General features: G+C 39.6%; 1 protein-coding gene across 1 annotated transcript in view; it reads right to left on the bottom strand.

The window, feature by feature from the left end:
* Positions 1-14586: 14586 nt before the first annotated feature.
* LOC113026508 (A disintegrin and metalloproteinase with thrombospondin motifs 20) overlaps positions 14587-27176 on the bottom strand; it is a 78577-nt gene continuing 65987 nt past the window's right edge. The window contains exons 29-39 of the mRNA XM_026175378.1: positions 26339-26506; positions 22238-22411; positions 21235-21405; positions 20487-20687; positions 20186-20315; positions 19459-19553; positions 19259-19353; positions 19023-19156; positions 17686-17777; positions 17464-17568; positions 14587-17196 (exon numbers count right to left, since the gene is read on the bottom strand). Of these exons, the coding sequence (XP_026031163.1) occupies positions 17107-17196; positions 17464-17568; positions 17686-17777; positions 19023-19156; positions 19259-19353; positions 19459-19553; positions 20186-20315; positions 20487-20687; positions 21235-21405; positions 22238-22411; positions 26339-26506 (1455 nt within the window). The 3' untranslated portion in view covers positions 14587-17106. The remainder of the gene's footprint in view (positions 17197-17463; positions 17569-17685; positions 17778-19022; positions 19157-19258; positions 19354-19458; positions 19554-20185; positions 20316-20486; positions 20688-21234; positions 21406-22237; positions 22412-26338; positions 26507-27176) is intronic.

Genomic DNA, 27176 nt, shown 5'->3' with positions numbered 1-27176 from the left:
ACTGTTTTGATCTTGGTGTGTGTGTGTCCAGGAAAAGGGTCAATTACCCTTGGAAAGTATCGTGTCAAATCATTTCTCTTGTTATCGGGGGCTGCCAAGTCTAAGGAAATCAGAACATCAAAAGTCAGCCAGTGCAATGGCGTTTTTCATCAGATTTTTCTGAAAACACAAACATTAGCCTTCTGTTACCATTTTCTCTCACTTTGACCTCCGTCCATTACTGACACGTAAAGTATACAACACATCGAGCGAGCTGAAATCACAGTCTTTCAAATCAAGCTCCAATTTATTGAAAAGGAAACATGGCCAATTACTCTTAGAAAAAAAACCCTCAAAGTGACTCACTGCCTTTAAAAATCATTCATCGTGTAAAGTAAGTAGAAACTGTAGTTCGTGGTCTTGCTGTATACATAAGAGAAAAGTGCTGTTAAATTCTTTATTCGAATGTCTCATTAAAAATCAGATTTACAGAATCTGTCAGCGCACCAGTCCTATTGATGTTATTCTTCTCCATCTGTGCACCTCACACTTTCGCTCCCCCACGCAGCACATGCAGTCTGCTGGCTGTCTCTGCACAGTCTGTGGGTGAGTGCAACACAATCTTACAAATTTGCTGAGAGATCTGGCAGAACTGATTTTATTTTTCTATGAAAGTAGAATACTTTCCAGACTTCAGCAAGCTCAAATACACTGCATGTCAAAGAACTACTCAGTGTGCACTGTGTTTCTAACCAGCTCTGACATTTCTCGCTAAAAGATTATGTCTTTAAAGGGAAATTAACCTTTTCATCTGAATATGATGTTGGCTGCATTAAGCAATAATCCTTCACTGGTTTGCACCAGGTGGTGTGTGGCTCCTTGCAACATTCTTGTAAAAACTAGTTAGAAAAACGTGTCTTAATCATTTTGGTTACCTGAAAACTAAAGAATGTTTTAAGAAGAAAGACTTCTGCAAGTTTCAGGAGGCTGTCTAATCAAAGGCAATTCACAAATCACTGTAGCATGACAAAATTCCAAAAACAACTTGTCATTGGACGCAAAATAGTTCACAGACACGCATAAAGGTCTAGTTTTTTTTTCTTTTTGGTGAATTTGGGCTATAGGTTAGATAAAACAAAATAAAACACTGGCACTAGCACTGCATAGCATCCCCTTGTCTTTTAACAACAGTCCTTAACACCTGAGTTTGGAGTTCAGGTGTTTGATTTCGTTGGAGAGGAATGTTGTCCCATTCTTGTCTGCAGTGTTGGTCAAGTTACTTGAAAAAAGTAATCAGTAACTAATTACTGATTACTTCCCCCCAAAAGTAATCCTGTTACTTTACTGATTACTTATTTTCAAAAGTAATTAATTACTTAGTTACTTTTTAAAAACACAATTTACAACCTGAATAGGTGATAAAGTGATAGATCTTTCAGCCCAATTCTACTTTTTCTGCATAATCCATCATACAAAATGTAATCAAATGGAAAAGTCTCTTTTTAAAACTTGTTTTATCAGTTTTAATCTTTTAACTTTATGCATCAAGCAAAAATTAAATTATATGCAACATTCTCTGACTGGAAGAAATTTGTTTAACATTTAAACCTATTTTCTGCACATTCCAGCACATAAAATAAAAACATTTTTGTGTTAACACTCACTCTTTCAAATAAATGCAAGTGAAACACAGCAGAAAATAAATAAAATCAAAGACTCAGCGGTCCTGTTGCTCTATTTTCACCTGTATAGCAGGCGGAGGTTTGCCCTGGTGCAGGTGTGCCACAGCAGTCAGTTGAAGAATTCGCGAGTTTGTCTGTGAATTTCCCATTACGTGGTAGCGCACTCTGCAGTCTGCGTACTCGGTGCTTGCTCGGAAGTTAAGGGTTTTTTCGCTGCAAAAAGAAGTTTTCTTCCCACGCAGTGAACAGCAGACGCTAATCAGTACTTCCACGCTTTAACGCTGCACGCTCATACTCTCTCCCGCACTCGATATATTATCCGTTGTTGATCTGCACACAGCTGTTGCCACGAACGTCGCACTCGCTTACGTCATTGTCATGAAAAAAAAAATCACGGTTTTAGTAACGCAGTAATGCATCGTGCTTACAGGAAAGTAACAGTAATCTAATTACCTTTTTTGCAATAGTAATCCCTTACTTTACTCGTTGCTTTAAAAAAGTAATCGGATTACGTGTTACTGCCCATCTCTGCTTGTCTGATATAGGATTCTCACTGTTTTGGGTCTTCTTTGTTGTAATTTTCACTTCATGCAGCCGTGCTGTTGTAATAGTTGCAGTATGGTGTTTAGCATTGTCTTGCTGAAATAAGCAAGGTCATCACCGAAAAAGATCTGGATGAGAACATTTTGGTCTAAAATTTGCACAAACCTTTCAGCGTTGATAATTTCATAGTCACTAATGCACCACCATACTGTACAATCAGAGATGCAGGCTTTTGAGATGAGCGCTGACAACATGGCAAATGGTCCTTGTCCTTTTTAATGATTTCTGGAAGATTTCCTGAGCCTGAGGATCATTATTCTAAAACTGTCACACAATTTTTGTAGACTGGTGAATCATGTTTACTTCTGAGAAACTCTGCCTCTCTAAGATGTTCTTGTTATTCCCGGTCATGTTACTGACCTGTTGCCAGTTAATCTAATTAGCTGCAGAATGTTCCTCCAGCTGTTTCCTTTTAGTACCACTTATTTTTTGTTACCCCATCTGAATTTTTTGAGACATGTTGCTGCATTCCAACTTTTTTGGGTACAGGGTTGTACTTGTAACATATTAGTCATTGTGCAATATCTATAATCGTTATACCTTCACAGGTTAGTGTTTCTGTCACAAATAGGAGTCCCAGACCTCTTGCGCCTTAACAAGAAACTAAGGTTAATACGTAGGTAACGTTTGATTGTTATCAGACTTTCCCAACAGATGTCTACTGAGTCATTACTAGATAAGTCAAAAATATTAATTTGCTGTGGTTAGGAATGCATGTATAAATTACTTGATACCGTAAGAGTCCAGGAAATGAGGAACAGAGGTCACACAGGAGGAAGGAAAGAAGAACAGAATCAATGTTACAACCACATCAGCAGTGAGCAGAAAACAAAATATTCCCTTAATTTTATTCTAATGCCTCAGCAGCTGTTCTGAGCCAGAGAAGCTGGCGTGTGAAAAGAGAAAAAGCTGGGAAAACAACAGCCCTTTGTCAGACACAGACCTAGAAAGGATCTCTACAAGCATTAGTACTCAGGAAGGAATGTGAAAGAAAACATGTTCATTGCATCCTGTCCGCAGGAAAAAGTTTACAAGTAGTTCAGTAAAGCAAAGAAATTTCAGAATTTAAAAAATGATTAAGAATTCTATATTTAATATTTCCAAGTACAAATATTGTTTTCTTTTCATCTGCCTCATATCTGAATGCATATCAACATGTGAATCTTCACAGGTGAAAAGCTTAGGACATAATATTTTTATTTTGGAGGGGAGTGCGTGCAAAGCTAGCTAAATCAATCAATCAATCACTGAATACTCTGAAGCTACATGTGCAAATGAATTAATACCCTGAGGCTACAGTATGTGTGAAAGGAACTAGTCTGTTAAATTACATTTGTTTTGATACCTACCTAAACCCTGGTTGTGCTTTTTACAATTGTTCCTCATTATGAGTAACAATTTTAAATGCTTTACAGTACAAAACCCTGTTTTGGCTTCTCTGATCATGTTTATTTTAGTCCAAGAATCATGCACTGACTGGAAATTGTCTTTAATCATTAAGTGAGTGTTGTTTTGTACAAATTTAAAATGGGTTTAAATGAACAGTGATCCACGAATCAAACAGTAAATACAAATGGCAGTTGAAAAATAACTTTAAATGCTGACTTCAGACCTTGTTTTAAAATGACAACCTTTATTTTTTTGACTTTTACTTTATGAGTTTTCTCTATTTGGCATCTTTATTGCTTACTTTACTTTCAGTTCGACTGCGATTGGATCATGCGAGAGATGTCATCCGTGGTTAAAAGATGCCTTACAGGATGGTTAATCTCATCTCTTTGTTGTCCCTCACCAGGTGTATCTCAGAGCTCGTCTTCATCTAGGGCACTACTACAAACTCCAGGTGACGTTCCCATACAGGGGATGATTCTAAACAAACATTCCAGGATAATCAGTCCTAGACAAAAGAATAAGGGGGGTAAGCTGGAGTCTGCAAATGCTGTAAAGTAGACCTATCATTTCCACTACAACTAGAACTCTATAATAAAAATATTTCTATCAGCGAAAATTACCCTTCCATGGTCTTGCACCTGATGTAAATCAGATGGAGGAAAAATTCCGCTTTCTGCTCTAATAAGCATCTTGTGCACACAGATTCAGCGTTCATGCAAAGATCAAACATTTCTCTAACATTCTTGGAGATACAGTGTTATGTATTTGCCAACATGAAATTACAAGAATAAGGACATCAACACATGTACTTATGATGTACATTTTGCACAGTAAGACGTTCTGCTTTGACATGCAGGGCATGAACATCTAAGATGAGACTGCCAAATAGCTATACCTACTGAGGAACACCCAGAAGAGAGGATTTTGGGTAGTTTGTAGCCCTTGTCTTGGTCTATGAGCCTAGCTCCTCTCAAGAAAAGGATCCCTTTAGCCTTATTGTCAGTGTTCTTTCATGCGGGAATAATAGCATGTCAGTGATGGCCCGTGCAACAATAGTTCAAGATGAGAAAGGTGTAAGGGTCCAAAAGAGAACTAACAACACAAGGTTTTGCTTTGGCTGTGGCGCGACTATCTAACAAAGCATCAGCACAACACCCCAATGGCCTCGCTGTGTGGCCTCAGTTTCTTCAAACACTTTCGAAAGGCGGCATTACTGGAAAATTTTCTTGAAAAGTATTTTATCACCACAACAGATAAGTGCTTTTAAAAAAGGTACGTTTTGCAGCGTGTGTGTGGGTTATTAATTGCTGCTATGGAAACCATCTGGTTGAGAGAAATGTACAGAAAAATAAACACAAGAGCAGGATCAAATATATATCTACAACACATCTGTCATTCAGTCATCTCTACATGTGATTGTCTTTAAGAAAAACAGCAATAATAAGCCCTATTTTTGTGTCCTTTTTATCTATCGGGGAGGTCACAGAGGACAAAGAAGCAGATAATATCTAGGTTTATGATCTACTGTACTGTGATAAATGCTTTTTATGAGGAAAGAACTGCAAATTAGTATGTAAAATCTTACAATGAAGCATGACTGTCTAATTAGAAGACATCTAATTATGTGTCTAACAAGTCTTTTTGGCCTTCTTCTCAGTCAAGCCTTGTCCTTATGGCAGCTGACAGACAGTCTGATCAAAGTGGCCTCTGATGCTGCACTCTGTGCCAGCAAAATGTGTCACAAGCAGCTGGGTGGGGTATGCCGTTGAGCTACAATAGCCAACCATATGGAGTGTTAAAACTGAATAAATCCTGCTGCTACCAAGACATGTGAAACACTGTTAATTCTTTCTTATACTGCATGACACGTTATAGCTCACTCAACACTGCCCATGTGCATAATGCCAACATGAGGTCCAAGGAACAAGGCTTTGAGGTTCTTTTAAAATGAATACAATAAAGCTTTGGAATTGTAGGTAGGTAACAATCATTAATTTTAGAGTGGTAGCAGTAAGGTTCACCTGAAGCATCAGAGAGAAATGACTGGTGGGTAGTTTGCTTGGTTCAGAAGGGCCATAAATTTCATGTACTCCACCTTTACAAAACATACCAAAACCTAGTCTTTTCGTTAGCTGAAAATTTTTAAGGTAAAAAAATATGGCAAATATCTCAATAAAAGCAGTTTTAACAAAAGCTGAATGAGAGCTGATCCATGTTTTCTGTGTCATTTTACATCCATGCATCAATACTGAGATATTCAAAGTCCTTTTTGTACCCCCTTTTCCTATGAAGACAATTGCTGTTCTCCTCTTTGCATCACTGTAGATATATCATCCATCCATGCATCCATCCATCCACCAAAACTGCAAACAAAAAAAATTCTTTCTCTCACAGCTACTAAATTTGAAATTTGCTTCTCATCTTCCTTCTCTCGCATTCCCTTCTGCTCTCACTCTTTCCTCTCTGCCTCTCATATTATTTCCATCCACTGCTGGTTTCAACCCTCAAATCACCCCTGCTGCCTCCGCACTCAACCAAATCTTTAACGAGCAGTGTGAACAACTTTGCGTTGTTGTGTGCAAACAATTGCATCTGCGCTGTAATTTTGCTGAACTTCCGCTACCTGTGGATGCAACTGCCAACACAGCCACGAGTGTTTCAGTGAGTAAATGAAAGTAATGACGAATGTGTTTCTTAATAAACACGTAAGCTTTTCCCAAACAGTACATGAAAAGTGCAAACTGTGTCTCAGTGAGTTATTTACTGTCTTACAAAAGACTCATTTAATGAACAGGTTCAGCATTTAGTTCAGAGTTTTAATGTTCTTGCAGTTTTGAAAAAAAAAAAAAGCCAAAAAAAAAGCCATCTGTTACACATCTCACACCCAAAACAGGAGTTTAATTACTTGAAAAACACATCCCTACTTAAAATTATGGGTTTTGGTGCTGTGGGTTTTGTTTTTTTAAGCCAACCGATTTGTTCACAAAAAAAAGAAAGAAAGAAAGAAACTTGGATCTGTTTAAGTGATGCTTTCCCCTGTTTTTCAGACAATAAAATAGCTGCTGATTTGCAGCCTTTTGGATTGTAAGTACAAGCAGTGACACTGAGTGCACTCCCCAGAAGGATCTTTTCCATGGCTAATATATATTGCCAAGCAATCATTTACAGTCATACAATTCACGCTCGTAATTTGGGATTTTAGAGTCCCAAAACAGGCAATTTGTCTGCATGTTTTGGACTGTGAAAGTAAAGCAGAAATTCCAGAGGAAACCCTAACAGACAAAATACTTATAATGCACCGTTCTTCAAAACCCAGTTTAATAGAGACAATTTTGGAGGCCAGCTTTCCCATTAAACAATCATTTTTCCTGCTTCCCAAAGCAAAGTGTCATGAGCACTGTGTATACTACTGCAGACATACTTTAAAATAATATCAATGGGCTACAACTGAAGGTACTTATTTATTATTGTAAAAAATAAAGATGTTCACATGGCAAAATGAGGCTGGAGAGCTTAAAAGCTTGTCATTGGCTATTATGCCGGTGTACTGAAGTGGTTTTCTGTGTTTGAGCAGCTCGAGAGAGAGAGAGCATCGAGTAAAACTGGAATAAGTGCCCCTCTTACTAAGCTAATAGATTAGATGTGTGTGTGTGTGTGTGTGTGTGTCCGAGAAAGAGACTGTGGTCGTATTTAAATGTGTGTGAAGCACATGCACATTATCAAACACAAAGACTTCCCCAGACACGTACAGTCTGTGGTCTGTAGTCCAGACAGAACGACATGTTCAGAACAAGACAGCATCACTTGGAGTGACTCTCAATTAGAGCAGGTACACAAAAGGGATGGAGATGTTTTGGGGGGAGGGACATGGCTGAGGTTTTGAGGGCCTTTTAAAGGATGAATAGTGCAGTGATAGTGGTGCTTTTTTTTGTGGGTTAAACATGGTCACACTCTTTTCCAAAGACAGAATGAATAATAATTACAACAGAAGTGATTTCTTTATTTACATTTCTTTTATTCTTTTCCCCCTCATTTCCTCCTGTCCACAGATTGTATCTTACTTAGTTTATGGGTTAGTTTATGTCTCTCAGGTACAAGAAAGTAGAACATATTACTTAGTTGAGCACAAAAAAAAGAAGTTCTGGTTCCAAATTCAGAATGAACTGATTTGAGTTTACTTGTCAGATGCAAGGTTATGGATCAATCCACCAACAGCGATAGATCCGTTCCAAATGGTCTTACCTACCACTGTTAGAGCAGAGTGATACACTCTTTGCTTTCCCTTTATAGTAGCAAGGAGCTACAGTTCAGTGCATGTTTGCTGAAGGCAACAGTGCCATCATTAGCTCATACTATGCCTTGACACAGTATCGATTTTTCTAAGAATATCCTAATAAAAAAAAAAACGAATCAAAGATGCTGCTGACGATATAACCAAGAAATGTTTTAGGTATGAAACTTACTGTGCACAAGTCTTGAGTCGCCCCTCGTGTTTTTAATATTCTTTCCTTCTAAGGAGCCTGACTTTCCTCTAAAAGTTTTGTAAAACTTATTTTTAAAGTTTGAACAGTATTTTTCAAATGCTTTCAAATGCTGTCCTTGACTTATATACTGTAATTCCATGCATGTTTGCATGTAAATCTGTCATGAATCGCTGTGCGGCAGGCAGGAGAAGGACCCAGGATGCAGACTCACAGACACGGGGATAAACTTAAAGAACACAGCTTTAATGCTGGCACGGCAGAATACAGGAAATACAGAACTAACTGGGAAAAAGTAAACTAACATTCGCAGGAAGGCACAGGAAGATCCACACAACATGAGGGACGACGTCATGCTGAACAGAGGGAGACGCAGACAGAAATACACAGAGGGTTAACGAGGAAAGTGGGAACACACGGGGAACACAGGTGACACTGATAATCATAACGAGACAGGGCGGGGTGAACTGAACATGACATGTACGGGCGTGAGAGTCACAAAGTAAACAGGAAGTGCACAGAGGTTCAGACAGGAGGAGAGAGAGCACGGGGAAAACACAGACATAATGGGCAGGGGAAACATGGAATAAAACATAAGGAGAGACGAGGGCTCACAGATACACAGAGGGGCACACAGGGGGTAAAAGCCATGAAGGGAAAACACTTAGGGAACAACACAACAGGGCAACTCAGAAAACATGGCCTAAGCAAGGAACAAAATACAAACATACAAGAAAACTAAGAACACTGGGCCAACATGGCCCAGGACCATGACAAAATCACCTTTTCCCCATTTTTCTTTCTGTCTTTTTTTTGTTAACAAAAACAGGTGATTACTCTGTAACAAAAAGTTACTTTAACTGAGTAAAGTAGCTTACTCTGCTACTGATTTGTGAAGAAAGCGCTGGTCCTCTATAGAATACAGAGGAAAACAGCTGGAATTGGAAAAATGCCCCTCATCTATTCTGATCTACCTGGAAAGTAATTCCCCCATGACCTCCAAAATCGTTTTTCATTACCTTTGCAAACATTTCCATTGAAGACACATAAATTTCACCCTTCTCCCCTTCATATAGCATTAAACCCATAAGATGCTGAAGTCACAATAATCTGAAAGCATTTCAGCTGCTTGAACTGTGCGCTCTCTGTGTCATCACATGACACGGTATATGTGGGTTGTACTGTATATGCAGTTCTCACTGACTTTTGTGAAATGCATAAACAAAGGAGACATTCTGTTTAGAGGTCTGATATTCCCTGGTGACATGAGCCACAACAGTGTGTAAAAAGTCTCCGGATTAATTGGAGTGTAAAGCTGTTAAAAATAATTGGCTTCCCCCCCTCCCACCTCTTATCGTGAGTAGTTTCAATCACAAAAGACTGCCCACAGCTCACAGCTATAGTCGTGTCTGGCCTTTGCCTCAAGTCATTGTAAGTATGCTGACATGGGGCAACATTTTCCAGGCTTCTTAACAGCCCAAGTTTTACAATGGGAAAGTATTTTCTATAATAAAAACACTACCACTGGCCATAATGTGCGCATTTATTAAATGACTTTCAGCAGGTTTTTATAATTCCTTCACTGTGAGAACTTTGAGCTTCAAATGAGGGGTAAAAAAACAAACAACAACAATATGAGCTACAAAATAAAAGCTGTCAAAGAAAGCCTTGCTGTATTGTATGCCACGAAGATCCCTAAGCCGAAGTGGAAATCCTTCAGGGAGTGTGTTCTGTTCACTGCTAGCCCTAATGTGTGAGTCACGCTGGGGTCTCACATTCATGGATCAAACAATGCAAGTCCATTTTTCACCACACCACATGTGCACATAGGCTATTGGCACATACTTGCAGGACCCCAGGGCCCCAACGCTAAGCAACCACCCCCTCCATACCCCCCTCCCCTCGCTTGCACTATGCCCGTTTCTGACAACATACCACCCAGCATACCAGTGAATAGGTGGTCAATGCTGGACGAAGGATGCAATCCCCCACACATCGCATGCAGCTGTTACAAAGTGGACACTTTAGACATGTAACACAATACCTAAAAATGACCTCATTCAGCTTTAACCTGTTAAAGTCAAAGCTGGCACAATTTCTTTAAAAAAGAGCTGACAGAGAGCCTGAAAGTAGTGTCTATAATGCCCAGACGGCAACGTGCCAACAGCTTCTACCCCTCAACAACCAATGGCCCAGTTGGCAGTGTAGAGTACTTCAAAATTGTGCATGGGTTTGTTAGATTTTGACACAGACATGGTGCATCAAAAGATGAAACTGATACTGTTCAAGGCCAACTGTTCCACTGCAGGATGTGTGTGAGGAGTGGAAAAGGGGTTTATGTGTGAGGTTTACGGGATTTGAGCTTGCTTAAACAACCTCGTACTCCTCCTGCAAAAGCTTTTACTGGAAACAACTGCTGGGCTTGAAGATTGGACGTTTGTGCTCACGACTCTTTATCCAGTATATGTGCATACTTGCATTTGCCCAGATATTTAAAACAAAATAAATAAATGCTGGAGTACATGAACATTTGAAACCTCGCACAACAGAGACTTTGCATAATCAAAAACAAGACTTCACAAATATGTGACTTATATTTTTTCTTTGTATTATTGTAGGGTCTTTACCTTACAGTGCAAGGCACCTTGAGAAAACTCCTGTTGTGATGTTGTTGTGATGTTGTTGTGTAAGTAAACTGAAATTGAACGTATACGATACACTGAACTGTGCACTGTATGTCTAGAATACACTGTTCTTGCTTCTTTACTTACAGTTAATCTTTCACATGTTAGCCATAATGAGGTAAGCCAGTGGCTTTTCTAATGCTTTAGCACCATCTACTGGCCGGCAGTAAAGGTGCAGTATAGGCTTTGCACCAACCCAGTCCATCTCAGGTGAAAGTCTTAATACCACAGTTTAAACCTACAATAAATATGAAAAGCCGCAATAATATTTAACATCAAAGCACTTGATTAAAAGATTTCTCTGCCAATTTTCAATCATTTAATATTTGTCATATATTTATATTCAAGCCTCATTTATGTTCTTCATGAAGATCCCCCTTTTACTGATAAGGAAACCCGTGTTCACCTTATTGAAGAAGACCACTGAAGCAAAGCTGTAAATAATAAAATCACTGATGTCGTTAGTAATACTTGTCTTTTCCTACAATGATGAGTCTTAACGGATGAAACCTGAACTCCAAGGCATTTTAATCAAAAGTTTAGCAAAACATTTTGTATACATAAAGAAACAATAACAACAACAACAACAACAATAATAGGAAAGGGGTTTCGCATTGTTTTTACTGTTTTTGTCCAGCACTTTCTCGTAGGCTACATTAATAAACTGACGACAAGCAAAAATGTTCCAGTTGTGCAATGTAGTTGGGCCTATTTTATGCTCAGTAACTTAAACCCACTTTGCATAAAAAAGCAAAAAAAAAAAGCAATCGAATATGACAGTAATCGATTATTCATAGTCCTCGTAATTATGGACATAATGATTCATGTATGTAGTTCTATGTTGCGGACGGTAGGGGTCACTGTTCTCTCAGTTTGGGAAATGTTTGTTTCTCAGGCCAGAAAATGATCCCTTCTTAGATTTCAGTGCAGATTCTCATAGCTGAAACGTAATTTTAAGTGGCAAAAATGCAGTAGCTCTTCCACTGCTAAATTTAAAGTTTTTTCTTTGCCTCAGTAGTAAACTTGTAAACTAACTTTTTTAATGTTTCACACACTCATCAACCACTTGGTTAAGTTGGTAAGTTACATCTTCCTAGTACTGGGTTGTAACTTCTTTGGCTTTCATGATAGCATCACAAAGTTGGTAACACATCCATAATGCACATTTTGAGTTCCACCGCATCCCAGAGGTGCTCTATTGGATTGAGTTCAGGTGACTGTAGAGACCATTTGAGCACAATTCAGTTCAATTCAGTTTTATTTATACAACAGTTGCTTCAACACACTTTGCATTGCAAAGTAGACCCTACAATAAAACATAGAGAGATAAACCCAACAATCATATGACCCCCTATGAGCAAGCACTTTGGCAACAGTGGGAAGGAAAAACTCCCTTTTAACAGGAAGAAACCTCCAGCAGAACCAGGCTCAGGGAGGGGCGGCGATCTGCCACGACTGGTTGGGGTGAGAGGAGGAAGACAGGATAAAGACATGCTGTGGAAGAGAGCCAGAGATTAATAACAAGTATGAATCAGTGCAGAAAAGGTCTTTTAACACATATTGAGTGAGAAAGGTGACTGAAGAAGAAACACTCAATGCATCATGGGATCCCCCAGCAGCCTACACTTATTGGAGCATAACTAAGGCCCTAATTATATGCTTTAGCAAAAAGGAAAATTTTAAGCCTAATCTTAAAAGTAAAAATAATCTCTGTCTCCTGAATCCAAACTGGAAGCTGGTTCAGTGTACAGTGAACTCATGTTCAAGAAACCAGTTTGAGATTTTTTCTCCTTTGTAACATAATGCCATCAGAAGATGGGTGAAATGTTGTGGTCATAAAGCGGTGGATGTGATCAACAGCAGCAGCACTCAAGTACACTGTGACATTTAAACAACCATGCTGCAGCAGAAACCAACACTCATGAGACCAGGCATTGATTTTCTATTAAACTGTTCAATTTTGGTGAACCCGTTTGAATTGCAGCATCAGTTTCCTGTTCTTAGCTGGCAGGACTGTCACTCCTTATAATAATAACAATATTATAAGGACCATATAAGTTATATTATGATTTATTCAACAATGGGGTTATTGTACCAATAACTATTTCATCTTTAATGTTTACTTAATCAGTATGAGAGTAATGCAAAAGTACTCACTTTTATGAGCAAACTGTACTATGAGACATACAGTACACATAAAACAAACATTTGACATTAAGTTTTTATTACAGATTTATTCTTATTTTTCATAGTTACTTCTGCCCCTTAGAGCAGGTTGCAGCTGTAGATTTTACCAGAATGTCTGTGCCGTTACCTCAAAGCAGAGTGTGCGCCGTGGTCAACATCAATCATTAGCACTTTTATGAGGATTCTCTGCACAGGTTTGTGTTTTTCAGCTCCATCATTAGCAATATCTGGTTTATGAAAACATTAAGGCAAGAGGAGTTTTTTCCCAACGTCCACAGCCTGGGAAGTCTGAAAGGACCTCATCACAGCTTGATTTCACTGGAAAACTGCTCTTGAAGGGAGTTGTTGTTGTGCTTCAGGACTATTCCAAATCCTTAGATTAGATTTTAGGAACCAAAGCAGGCTTTTGGCAAGAAATCAAAGCAGCTCTTGAGGCACTACAGTATCTGTTTTCATTTAATGTACAAAGCTATCTTGGTGCAATGAGCCCTAGAAAAGTGGCTTATATATAAGCACTCCACTTTTTCCTGAAGTACCTGCACCTTTATTACCAAGGGAATTTGGTGACATAATTCCCTGAAAAGGAACTTTTCCACTTCTTTCTGGGGTTTACATGAAACTTACCTCATTCCTGGATTTTGACACAACTTTGATGATTCGCTCTGTAGTTGACAGCTTAAGGTGTTTCTAGATCTCATGAATACATATATATTAGTGAGGACTGGTTTTAAAAGGTATTTGCTCTGTTTATATGTCTCTTAAGTGGAACTGAACTCTTGAAAGTCATGTTGTGGAAAAGCAGTCTGCATCACTAAGTGAATCCACATGGAGCCACAATGTGGTGAGCAAAGCACCCAGCCAGAGCTGACCTGCTGCCCTTCTTTAGAATCCAGCTGACTCTGTGGCCGACAGAAACTGCTGTAGTGATAAGAAGGACCCGTGCTTTAAGTGACTTCATACAGCCATGTAATATTTCATTTAATATATTTACTTTGCTGCATACAGAATGTATATGGAGTTTGACCTTAGATTTTGAGTTTAAATCTATGTGCACATGATTATATTAGAAAACAGGGCAATGACTTGATCTGTTTGAAGGATTATTTATATAAATTATGTTGCATATTGTTTTAGTTCACTAAAATAAAAATTAAAAGTAGACTTTGCAAAAATGAAGACCAATTGAAATGATTTTGTCAACTTAGTTTGGTTAAAAATTGTTTTGCAACTTGCATGATTAGAAATTCATGGATAAAAAGTCCCAAAGAAATAGATAAACAAAACACAAAACTAGTATTTAGTATTTTAGTTTTAACTAGTAATAGTGTTAGAGTATAGATATTTATAGATTGTGATTTGGGATTTTATACTTTTTAAAATCAATATTTTTAAACTGCATTGAGCCTTGATGTGAGAGACCCAGATCCGACCCTCCTAGCAGTTTAACGTCACGTGTCTTAACGTAAAGGGAGTTGGTATCCAACTTTTCTAAAAACAGCAAGAAAATAGCAAAGTATAAAAACTGAAAATTGCAAATATAAAGAACCACACCATCACTTTGTTCATCAACGAGTCTGTTGGAAAGCAAGTTTTATTCTTACTTATTCTTTAACATTAGTGTAGTAGCAAGACATACAAGTAATAGTACAATTAGTATAGCACCAAAATCATTTGTTTCTTTTATACAGGCTGCGTACATACTGTAGGTACATAGGATTCTTTTAAACATCTTTGGATAAAGCATGGCAAACAAGCACACCGTTTCTCTACTCAGTACCAATGCCCATTCAATATTTTAGCACACAGTTTGCAATTCAAGTATGAATATTACAAATACACATATATCATAAGTTACAAATCTTAATGGTTATTACAAAAAAACAAAAACAGGATTACATTTCTACAAAACTGACAGCACACAGTGCATCAAGTATTCTTTAAATTTCTGATACAGACCTCATAGCACAATTGACCATCATAAAATGAACGACAGCCAAAGGTTTTCTAGCTGCTCACTGACTTTTATTATTTTCAGCCATTCTTTAAATCAAAAGAAGCGGCATTGTCTGAGAGGGAAAAAAAACCAGTCTGCATCTACTGCCTAACTTTGGTTAAAGCTTAACATTAGCGAATCCGCGTGTTCAGTTGGTTGATAGTTGTATTTGCGGTCATGGCAAAAGCCGGATATGATGCGTTACAGTAAGTATTGCTCAATGGGAGAGTCCTTTGCACAGTCGCTGGTCTGTTTTATCGGGCAATCTTGCATCTAAAACATTAGCTCTGTTCATAAAAGGACCACAACAGGCTATAAGGAGATCCTAGGGAGTCTGCTAGAAAGAGTTGAATCTCTGCCCTATCGAGTGTTATTCCCAAAGCCAGTTTTCCTTCTCAACATTAGAGGTAATTCCAGTTCAAAAGCACCTTTTAAAAGATCCTCATTCAAGATTAGTGGTTATATGCTACAAATAGTAGGATAATACCTATTTTAGCAGACAACGGACAAAACATATCAGACAATGGCTTCTCTGTTGGTAGTAGTCATTGTACCGTCATACAGAACATATCTACAAGTCAATGCAGAATAAATATGTTCAAACATAAATATATTACAACACATATCTCAACCGAGTATGGATGTCTATGAGAGGTAGGGTTTTGCAGGCACCTACAGTAGGCCCAACGGAGGGTGTGAGGTGAGACGCGCACGCATACACACACCTGATACTGTGTCAAGGTGTAACAGATGAGAACTCGTGTGACAAAGAGAAACACCAATAACAATCTAACTATGAAACACACATGCACGCACACGCACAAAACAGACAAAATTGTACTTCAACACCAGGAAATATGGAAATAGTTCAGCTATTTCCTCACAGCACTAGTGTTTACTCTGACAGTCGTGCCTCAGTGTCAGTCGGTGGACTGTCTATGTGGGTTTCAGTAGTTTTGTTAAAAATACCTGACAACAGATGACAGCAGACAGACTCACAAAGTACACGACAACTAAAACAAAACGTTATCTGTAGTTATTCTAAAGGCTCCTGATGTTCTCCTAACGTTTGACCTCTGACATGAGACAGGTGTGGAAGGACATCAGTACTTAGTTGCATGCTGATACGTTTCAGAGTCTTGAGCCGCAAAAACAAAAAAAGCATAAGAATTTCTCATTCCACCGACCGTAAATGTTTGTACGTCTCAAACTATGTCATTACTCATGCAAGTGGCCCCTTTCACATTTTTCAGGTCAAAAAATAATGGTTATTTGATTTATACGTTATTCTCATTATTGTGTTGCAAGTGAAAACGCAAATGGGAAAAGGGGTCACCTCCTGAGTAAATCCCAGGATGAGACATACGTTTAAACAGGAACCTGAACTACTTTTGTTCCATTTCTTTTCCATATGGGAATCATTCCTGCTCATCTGTTGCTGAGAACAAGATTTGTAATGCCCTCATATATATACCAAAGCAGCTAGTTCCTGTAGCCATCATTTTTCTTAATCTGTCACAATGTAGAAAAATAACACAACTATCCCTTATATACTCTTCCATAGTCTGCGTATAGACCTTTTTTTTGAACCACAGTAGGATTGCAAGGACAGCATGTCTCCTTTTATACTATCTTGCTGACCACCATATCAGTTGGATCAGAGCCCAAGTGTTTTGTGTCTTTCTAAGTTTGGAAAAAGTTCCTTATCAGCCGGGAGGATATTTCTTTTCCTCCTGTCTTTGTATTTGTTTTCCCAGTGTTTTCAGTCCTGTATCCCGTGTTATGATACAAAAAAATCAATTTGCGTCATGCAAAATAATTTAGTCTCCAAAGCACATGAGTGCATGACAACGTCTGCACAACTGCTGACTCCTCTTAAGTGTTAGTAGTTTGGGTGAAGTACCTGATGGTGGCTCTGTAGCACTGCACTATATATAGCGTCCTGTCTGTTCAAGCTGCTGTTTGGGGATTGAGGATATTACTGTGGGATAATAATTGTTAAATGGTCCCCCTCTGACACTCACGGATGACTGCAGGATCAAATCTCTCTTATTGCCAGTATCTTATTCCAGACAGATTTAGGTGGTTTGGTCTCTGCACAGCTCTCAGTGGACTTGAAGAAGTAGGCCGTTGTGAGCCTGGGGAATGCACTTCCCACAGAAACCACCACAGCGGCCGTAGATTCTTGTCCCATCCTACAGACAGAGACAAATGAGAGAGGAAAAGTGGGCAAAGGGCAGAGAATGAAATCTTCATAAATGTCATGAAGGGATTCCTGCTCAGTGAATCACATTGATGACATTTCAGCACTACAGGCTCACACCACAACTGGAGTGATCCAGCATGAGGCTCATTCCACCCCAGCAAAATGAAAACAGTGATCCATTACTTGAAATCTGCCCGGCATGACCCACACTAAAGGCAAGCATTATAGGAGTTCACTTGGAACGTTTTGTTTTTACCTCCGATCTGTGGACTTTGACTGAAACATAGTTGCCCTGAGATGTCCACTTGGTGGCCTGAGCCACTTTGAAGCCAGTGCCAATTAGATTGATGCTGAACTGGCCCTGAAAACACAAAAGAGACGGATTTATTTCATAGAAGTTCTCTAACAGGTAAGGTAAAAGAATATAAAACACACAACCAAAAAAAGCAAAACTGTCTTTCTTTTTTTTTTCACAAACCTGTGGACATTTGGCTGCACTATAACAATCCCCCGCTGTAGCAAAGGGCACTGGCTGACCAAGAGGTGTCTGGGAAAACCGGAGGTCTGTGACTGGTAAACAGATACCAAAGACACTGATTTAAAGTCACAGTGACCACAAGCAGAAAAAATTGACTGAAACCACATGGCTGTAGAGTATCAACAACTAAGATTTTACTTTCTGGAAGAAGATATTTTTCAACATCTTTTCTCCTATAGTGAATTTGCTTAAATCTAAAGCAAAATTAGCAAAATCCTACTTTTTAAAACATATTTACCTATAGGAAATCTTTATGTTACACTTTCTAATTGTTTACTGAAATTCAAATACTGTTTGACTGCATGCAAGTAACATTTGCAATATTGCAAAAGGCACACCACATTAGCACCTCTTCATATTCTGCCCCTCATCTTTAACTCATTATTTCTCCTCGGCTCTCTTTAAGCCACCTGAAAACTAAATGAGTGTTGCGCAGACTGGGTGTGGGAACATGTGCTGTAAGGACCCAGATCAGATGAAGGAGACGGGAGGATGATAGCGTAGGTACTAATCCAGCTTCTCAAGCATGCAAACTCATGCAGACACATCTTGTGTTTACCTATTTTTATGGCCATAACGCCTTTCCTTAGATATTCCTAAAGCTACTTAAAAGCGGAACATCTAATCCTACCCATTACCTTTATTCTCACCATAACCTAATTTTAAACTTAACCTGGTAGCTAAGGTTTAGCGATGAAAAAGCCTCTCAAACTTGCACAGTCCTGCAATTTGGTTCCAACAAATCTGCCTGAAGCCACAAGTATAATTGTGTCTCAGCTTTTGGGCCCTGAGAATATAATAAACACACACTAACACACACCCACACACATCAAAGACAAAAGAATAACAAAAAAAACAGCACAGTAATCTACATTGTTTTATGTAATCAAAAGCATACTTTGACAAAATAGGGCAGGTGGAGCTGAGTGGAATAATGAGCAGAGGAATATGGCCTGAAGATGTGCATGTGTGCACATTGTAATTGTATGATTGCTTGCATGCAAGCGTGAGGACATGTTTTATTTCTGATGCAAAAGGATGGATGAGTGCTGACGGGCACGGTTTCAAGTCCTCTCCAGGGACACGAACACACAGTGCTGAAATCTCATTATTTTGATTTGGGAGGAGAGAGCGTGGAGTAAGGCTTACTTTCATTTGGACTGGGCTCTGGATGTGGCATTAGCGCTTTGGAGCGAGGCGTGTGAGGGTTAAAAAAACACCCATGTGTGGTCTCGATACAGTGCACGGCGTAAGGCAATCATGAAGTAATTACTCACTCGTTATCCTCAGGGAGTTTAGGTCCAGACGAACTTTGTGGAAGAGTGTGTATCCCGCTGCTGAGTAGTCGTTCCTACACTCACAGTCCTGTTTTCGGCTGCCGTTATACGGGCATTGAAATGGGTTCAGCAACCTGTGCGTTTAAAGAAATATGGGAACTGAGTGCAAACAGCACAATAACCATATTTCACACATTGCATAACCATACAGCGAGTCATCTCCACATCATACGCACCTGTGGCCATACACCTCGGAGTAGTTATCGGTCTGACCGCTGCGCAATGTCACATACTCCTTGGGGAAATCAGTCTGCATCTCAGCACAGTAAATCTAAGAGCAAACATATTGAGGTAAAGGATGAGATCCCACAAGTTTGCTGCTGCTGCTGCTTGAATCATGACGTGTGCCGGAGTAATTCTGGCAGAACATACAAACCTGTAGGATCCGGGATTTGACTTTGAGATAGTATTCGCCATCTATCCTCACGCCCTGTCTCATCTGGACCTCTCGGCACGTACTGAACAACTGGCCTGGGAGAGGGAGTGAGGAAGAAGAGCTTTCAGTGCAACAGTGGGAGCTGTCGACAGCTTTTAAAAGCTGGAGTATTTAGCCATCTCATTTTAAAAAGTTAGTACATAAATCTTTTGTCAGCAAATAGCATAAAAATGTTGAAAGCTAAAAAAACTAAGCACTTCTCCCTAAAGCGGATAGTGACTTGGATCTAATCTTCCCAAGCTTGAGGTGTTGTAATTGTCTTGTTTGTGTTGCAGAGCTCATATTGAGCTGATTAGCTAGTCAAGATTAATACTTGACCAGAGAACTGACTGTCCAGTATATCCTTTCAATTTCATCAGTGCCTGACTTGGCAGAATCTAAGTCAGGAATGATTAACCCTGCGAACTTTGGCTTGCTGTTTTACAGCACTTTCCAAATCCACAATAATGCCTGGCTCAGCTGAAGCCCTTGAGGCATTCTGACAGACTGCACAATTTGCAGAAAACTGCTGACTGTCTGTTTATTGTTCCACTAAGTGATCACTCCAAGAGCCTTTAAGTAGTTTATTGTGTAAAAACAAAGCAAAACACAGAGTTTTTAGAATCAGATATGGTTGTTTCCACAGAAAGCACCGACAGTGACCATTACATTACATTTTACCACTCACATTCTCTTTCCTGACATGCAGCCTGAGACTCAGGTCTCTCTGACAGACGACAGTGTTTGGACGTTTGGCCTTTTGAGGTCACGCACTCCACTCTGCGCTCCATCACTCCTGCTCCACAGGTCTGCGAGCACTGGTAAAAACACGCACATACACAAACTCATTCCCTCTAAAAGTGAAAAAGGCTCCAGTCCAAATCCACAAATGAGATTTATTAAAATCCACAAGTCATCAAAATGTATTGTTAAAACTGTGATTAGCTGGGGAGGATTTCTTGCTGTCTAACAAGCCTTTTCTGACTCACCTTGCTCCACGGGCCAACTTTCCAGTAGGACATGTGAGGGCATTCCGTGAGGAGGCACGGCCGGCTGCCAGGAGGGCGAGGCTCAGGACAATTCGTGCTGGCAAAGGAGGACTGAGTGTACACACCCTGAGCGGGAGAGGTGGGCATCAGGGAGCAGGAGACAATACGCTGCTGGTAGCCAACACCGCAGCTGGCAGAGCACTAAGCCACACGAAAATACACACAGTGGGTTAAAAGCTTTGGCTTTAGAAGAAGCTGTTGTGCAGTAGAACGGGGCCTCATTGGTACTGCTGATGAGAATTGATGACCTTGCTCATTTTAAAGCCTTCTCCATTTGAATGAGCCTGATTCTACTGAAATGCAGATGTTTTGAAGCAATTAGTTGATTACGATGACAATTAAATTAGCAGAAGATGTCAAACGTTTTCGTGTTTTATTTAATGAACATTTTGAAATAAATGCCACATTTTCATCTTGTCAGCTGTTTTAGTACATACACAGCAGATCTCCCTATGACTATTCGAATATTTGTATGTGAGAAACAAGAAGACACCTCTAAATAGACACAGTTTCTCCTTTTTATCTCATTTTTAAGTTAACACCTTTTGGGTTCAGACAGTTGTTTGAAAAAAGAAAAAGATGAAACAAAGTTCCTTCAGTCTTAAATTATTTCTTTCCATTTTAGAGAAATTATGAATTATTTGATACCAATACTGAAACTTATTACTTATATTTCTCATGTTCTTACCATTGACCAGTCTCCTGTTATCCACATGTAGTGACAAGGAGCTTCTTTGCAGGGCTGGAGCAATGGAGGTCGGGCTAATGGATCACAGTAATCACCCTGAGCAGGTGTCATTCCTGGATCCATGCACACCACTTTCCTGCTTCTCACGCCTTCTCCGCATGTTGCATTACACTGATAAAAAAAAAATCACACACAGGGTTGTGAGATGGATTGTGGTTTCAGCAACTAAATCAACTTCTAAGACTCCTGGACATCCCTTTAGCACAATAAATGCACATCCCTATTAAACCTTTACACAAATGGAGGAAAGTGAGTGTTGTGTAACAACTGGAACAGTAACACAATGCCAAACATGTGCTCTTGACAATGTCAGTGTTAAAGATAAAAGTTAAAACAGATTTCCCTTCAGTAATGGCTTAAAAGTCATAAAATGGATCAGGATTTGAAAATTTGTGTGTTTTTCTTTTCACTTTCTTTATATTTCATAAGAACAGAGAGGATTTCAGCGGCAAACTGTGAGAGAAAGAAGGTTCAAAGTTTTTGCGGCAGCACAGACAGAGATCTAAACACTGCAAAGATTCAAGCAGTGCTATGTCCCTACAGGATGTCCCTTTTTTTAATGCCTCGCTTTGAGGACAAAGCACATCGCATTAAAGAAAGATGAGCCAGGAAGAAAACAGTCTGCTAGTGTGACACAGAGCAGTGCCGTTCAGTAGCACAGAAGGGGCGATGGCCATCAGTACTCTCAAGTTTGGATATCATTGATTTGTATCATATTTAGTTGCGATGGTTAACACTAAAGCCCTCACGACAGATAAAGGGTGTATGCAGGACGCCCATCTAATGGTGCAGAGAGAGAGAGTTAGCGACAAAGTGGAGATTGCAGCCAATAAAAGCTTTAATAAGATGCTTAAACATCTGAACATCTGTTTCACACTTGGAGAGTGAGCAAAGGAAATACGTCGTCACAGATAGGAAGAAAGAGAATAAACAAGTTACTTACTTCTTTCCATTCATCAGCGACCCAAGTGTAGTGTGTGCACTCTGCAGTTTGGCACGGCCGTGCAGTAGGAGGACGCGCGCGAGCGTCACACAGGTCCTCGAGGACTCGTCCCGTACCTTTTAGCCTGCAGTAGACATCGCGGTTCTGAACTCCGACCCCACAGGTGACAGAACACTAGTAAAACACACACAAAACACACATCTCATTTCGAAAACATGGCAAGAAGTGGGAAATGACTCTAAAGGAAGCTTATTTTTCTCCAGCAGCAATAAGGCTATAAATACAAAGTATTCGTTTTTGTGGCTTTTTAAACTCATTTCTGTTGTAGAGCTGACCTTAAAGGGGCACTAAGCTGATGACACAGTCTTAAAAGCTTAAAAAAGAAGGCGACTGAACTTCTTTAAGTCCGTAAAGATGTTTCGCCTCTCATCCAAGAGGCTTCTTTGGTTCTTAAAACAAATGGTGGAGAGTTCCAAGCATTTAACCTCTAGTGGGAGCTGACCACTTCGGAGGTGGTGCTGAGGGTCGCTGACCCACTATTGATCCTGTGTATCATCAGATGAGCCAAAGTCTGATAAAAGGGGTCATTACCATCACAGGGGGTTACGGGTGAATCCACTGTGTGACCTTGCCCCACCCTCACGCGATCTGTTGAGGTCATTTGAGGCAAGATGTGAGTGGAGGGTAAAGATTTCAAAGATTTCTCTGATTTGATGAAAGTCCAGTTGGGTCAACCGTATGTTCTAAGAGATTTCTTTACATGTGTGTGCTCCTTTTCTTGATTTTTCAAACTCTTAAGACTACCATGGCCTGGATGAGGGCCTACACAGACACACTGATTTTACACATTAAATCCAATTTCCTTGACATGAGAAAAATGCTGTACAACATATTTTGTTATTAACCTTGACTTTGTCATTGGAGGTATGTTGCCCTGGAGTTTAGACTTAAAATTGTGCATGAGTACGGTTTAGAACAAGTCACTATTTAGGAGTAGTGGGGGTCAGTAGTAAGAACTGACAGCTGAGTTGCATTTTAGGACCATGTGCTTATGATGCTTCATAAATCTCTAAATCACGGACTCACCAATTTAAACTAAGACTATATAATGTCTGCTCAGCAGCAGCCACTACAAGGGGCAGTTACAAGATAATGGTTTATTGAATTTGCCCTTATTTTCTGAGATGCTTACGTATTGCATACTACCATTCTAACAAATATGCTAAGAAAATATGTGTTAACAGAGTAATTTAAGTGAGACAGCAAAATCCATCTTATAATTCTGTTGGTTTTCCTCTCCTAAGTTTCACAGGCGATATTTTTATAACGTTTGTTTGGTCTGCCGAGTTAAGATATGCTGCTTTGATGCTCCGGTTCAATGCACTTCATGAATCCAGAAATGGGTTTGTTCCTATTCTGTGAGCTGTATATCTGGGATCACACAAAGATCTATCTCAGACATCTCTTTGATGTTCTTTGAGAAGCATGCCTGCATACTAAGGTAGCGCTCTGTAAGATTTCTGTCAGTGCGCCCCACGGCAGCTGTGGCTACAATGTAGCTTGCCATCGCCAGTGTGTGAATGTGTGTGTGAATGGGTGAATGACTGAATGTAGTGTAAAGCGCTTTGGGGTCCTTAGGGACTAGAAAAAGCGCTATACAAATGCAGGCCATTTACCACGATTTCAGCTGACCACGCTGATTTCTCAGCTTGCCCGCCACACATTACACATTCATAAAAATCAGTGTACGACCCAGAAGTTGCTGCAACTTCTGTTATCGTTGCAGAGTTTATCCTTAGATGTGAAGGTTCAACTCTTTGAGTTTGGAGAAAGAACAAAAAGCACTGCAGGAAATCTGACCTTCAGATCAAAATATGCCTTTAAAAAGCAAAAACAACAGCAAAAAAAACTTGCGTCAAGCATGAAAATAGAACCTGCTGTTCAAGTGATTCTAGAAGTGATACAGCATAACCCAGCTTTAAAAAGTGTGCGCTCTTTAATCACAGTGTTTAGTAAGCAGTTTAAAGGGTCAGCTCATTTCATTTAAAAGGGCATTTTTTCCTGTACTTTCAAGCTTCGTATAGTGGAATTAAACAAAACTTGTTCTTTATCATTTTTTAAAGCAAACATAGATTTGACCATATAAACAAAATCATTCACCTTCATTTTATTAAAACAAAATAATTCAATAATTTGTGAGAAACATGCAACTAAAATCCAAACTCAAAATAAGATAACCAAATCAATAAGACACTGAATCGTCCTTTCAACTTCACTTTACAATAAACATGTGTAACATGGTATTTCGAATAGCAAGTGGAGAGAATTTTGTCCTTGAAAACCAAACTGATTCCCAATGGGAAGCACCCCCTCCTCCCCCCCAGCTCCTCTAATATATTCTCTATTACATTCGCAGTCAGAGGTGACTGAGAGTGCTGGGTAGCTTCGGAATAACTCAGGCACTGGGTGCTGAGGTTTCAAAGTTGTCACATGCACGGACATTAAGATATAAAACATGTCTTTATGCTCTAGTTGAGGATTTCATGGTTGCTGGTGGTATGTGGAGGAAGATGATTGCTTCCAGACACCAGCGAGAGAAAAAGTGAGAGGGGAGGAGGAAAGGCTCAAAGAGTGGGGAGTGGCAGGAGTCTTGTGAAGGGGGAGCAAATGTAAGCCTTGCAGGACCTTTGGGGATTTTACATTTACATTTTATACTTTCCAAGCAGGCATGAGAAGCTTTTCATGAACTGCTATGAAAGTATTCAGTGTCCAAGTCACCAATTAGTACAGAAACCTCCTGTAATTCAGATATTTATCCCCTTCCCACCCTGTTTGCATGTGCATGCACCACAAACTTGGCTGCATCAGCTGCCACATTTATCACTTTTCATTTTGACAGATTCACATTCACATGGTCAGTGTGTGGTCTGACAAAAAGCTTTCATAGAAGAACTGTACTCTAAGATAGGATTTTAAAAAGTTCCCTGAATATTTGAAACCACAAACACAAATGTTACACTAAGTGTGCTATAGTAGTGCACAAAAGTCTCGTGTCACTCCTCATTTCTTTACATTTTGCTTCCAAGAAGCCAGACTTTCTTGTCATTTTTAAAGTGGTCTTGAGCAAGAGTTCTTCAGGCTCTCTGAATGTCGTTCAAAGGTTTTCTATTGACATTAACCGCTTTTTGCACTTTAGTCCAGTCCTTGTACCTGACCATTTATAGAGTATTTCTTTTTTTGTTTATTGAACCATTTAACACTGACCTATGAAAAGATCAAGAATAAAAAGGCACCTAACTCAAGGGATGAACCACTTTTGTGTCTACACATAGCAGAAACTTAACCTAAGAACCAATTTGAAATTGCATCTTTAGAGCTATTAACTCAAACTTTGACATATCTTGGTATGCTGTCCAATGTGTCTTAAAGAAAACTGAGGAAAGTTGACAAGTGGAGGGCAAAAGATGACATATCGGGCATAAATAAAAACAACGCCATGTGCAAAGCATCCAGTAGTACTGCACTGGCTTCATTTCTCAGTATCACAATGATCCCAATCACATTGCCAGCGCAGTACAAGCACACTTGGAATGCTATCGGTTATAGATTGGCCTCCCCACATTCTGGACCTCAACATTATTCAAGCAGTGTGGGATAATCTTGACAGAAAATGGAACCAAATCCAGCCAACATCCAAAAAAGAGCTTTGAATGTCATTAAAGAAGCCTGAGAACTATTCCTGAAGATTTCTTTAACAAATTACAAGAAAGCTGCCTAAGAGAGTTCAGGCTGTGTTGAGGAATGAAGGTGGTCATCACACAATTATTGACTCTGAAGCTTGTTAGAATTTTGCACAGTACTGTACATAAACAGTCTTGGCCTTTAGAGTTTAGTTTACACTTTTGGGAATGACACATAAATCTTCAAAAAGAGCAAACTGAGCGGTGATTGGACAGGTGCTCTGTGTGTACATGTCCTACATCTGCAATCTCTAGAAAGAGTTTGTGTTTGTGCCTCAGCTGCAGTTACTCACAGCATGGCCTCTCTGAGACTTTTGGTTATTATCTAATCCCCAGAAGATAGCAAGAAGAACAAACATACCTCCCTCCATCTGTTAGCTTTCCAACTGGGGCATACTCGAGCCCGACAGGCCTTCTGTGTCCGAGGCCGGGGCAGATGACTGCAGTGCTTCTCTTCTATTTTGGTTTGGTTCTGATATACACAGACTACATCCCGCTGTTTGGTCCCTCTGCCACAGCTTACTGAACACTGGGGAGGAAATTGCAGGGAAGGGGGATGGGTGTTCGATAGAGAACAACACAAAGTTTAGTGAAACACAGTAAAGTCCAACTCATAGCTCGATTAGCGCTCACGCTTATGATTGCTCGAAAAGTAAGTCAACTGAAAATAAAGTTGTTAAGCACAAGTTACCACACTGAAAACCAGAAGAGATTGATTTTTTTAAGGCAACCACATTCTGTTAACCAGAAATCTCATTCATAGGCTCTCTTGTAAAGCCTCAGATCAATATGCATAAACAATCGCATTTAATGCAGAACTTAAGGCCTCAACAGAAGAACACCCCTTTGACCCAACACCTAAAGGCCGACTGAACACACACTCCAAAGCAAATTTAAATAAAAAACCCAAAATAGTGACGAAAAACCTTTATGTTAAACAGCCATGCTGATGGAATACAGTGAAACAACTGAACCTGTAAACACAGGGATTGCTTTTAGAGCAGCAGAGGCACAGGAAGCGGGGACAAGGGATGCAATGCAAAGCACACCGTAGATGCACACGCAAGACATTCATCTGGCACCAATAAGGAACTTAGATACACTTCAGGAAATCTAGACAATGAGGCAAGAGGACACAAAAAAAGGCATGAAGAATAAAAACCAGACACACCAATAAAAAGATCTGAAACGGCCTTTGC

This window comes from Astatotilapia calliptera, chromosome 7 (genome assembly GCF_900246225.1).
Source record: "Astatotilapia calliptera chromosome 7, fAstCal1.2, whole genome shotgun sequence".
NCBI classification, from domain to species: domain Eukaryota; kingdom Metazoa; phylum Chordata; class Actinopteri; order Cichliformes; family Cichlidae; genus Astatotilapia; species Astatotilapia calliptera.
Note: the sequence above shows the minus strand (reverse complement) of the source record. Positions and strands in the feature narration are given on the sequence as shown.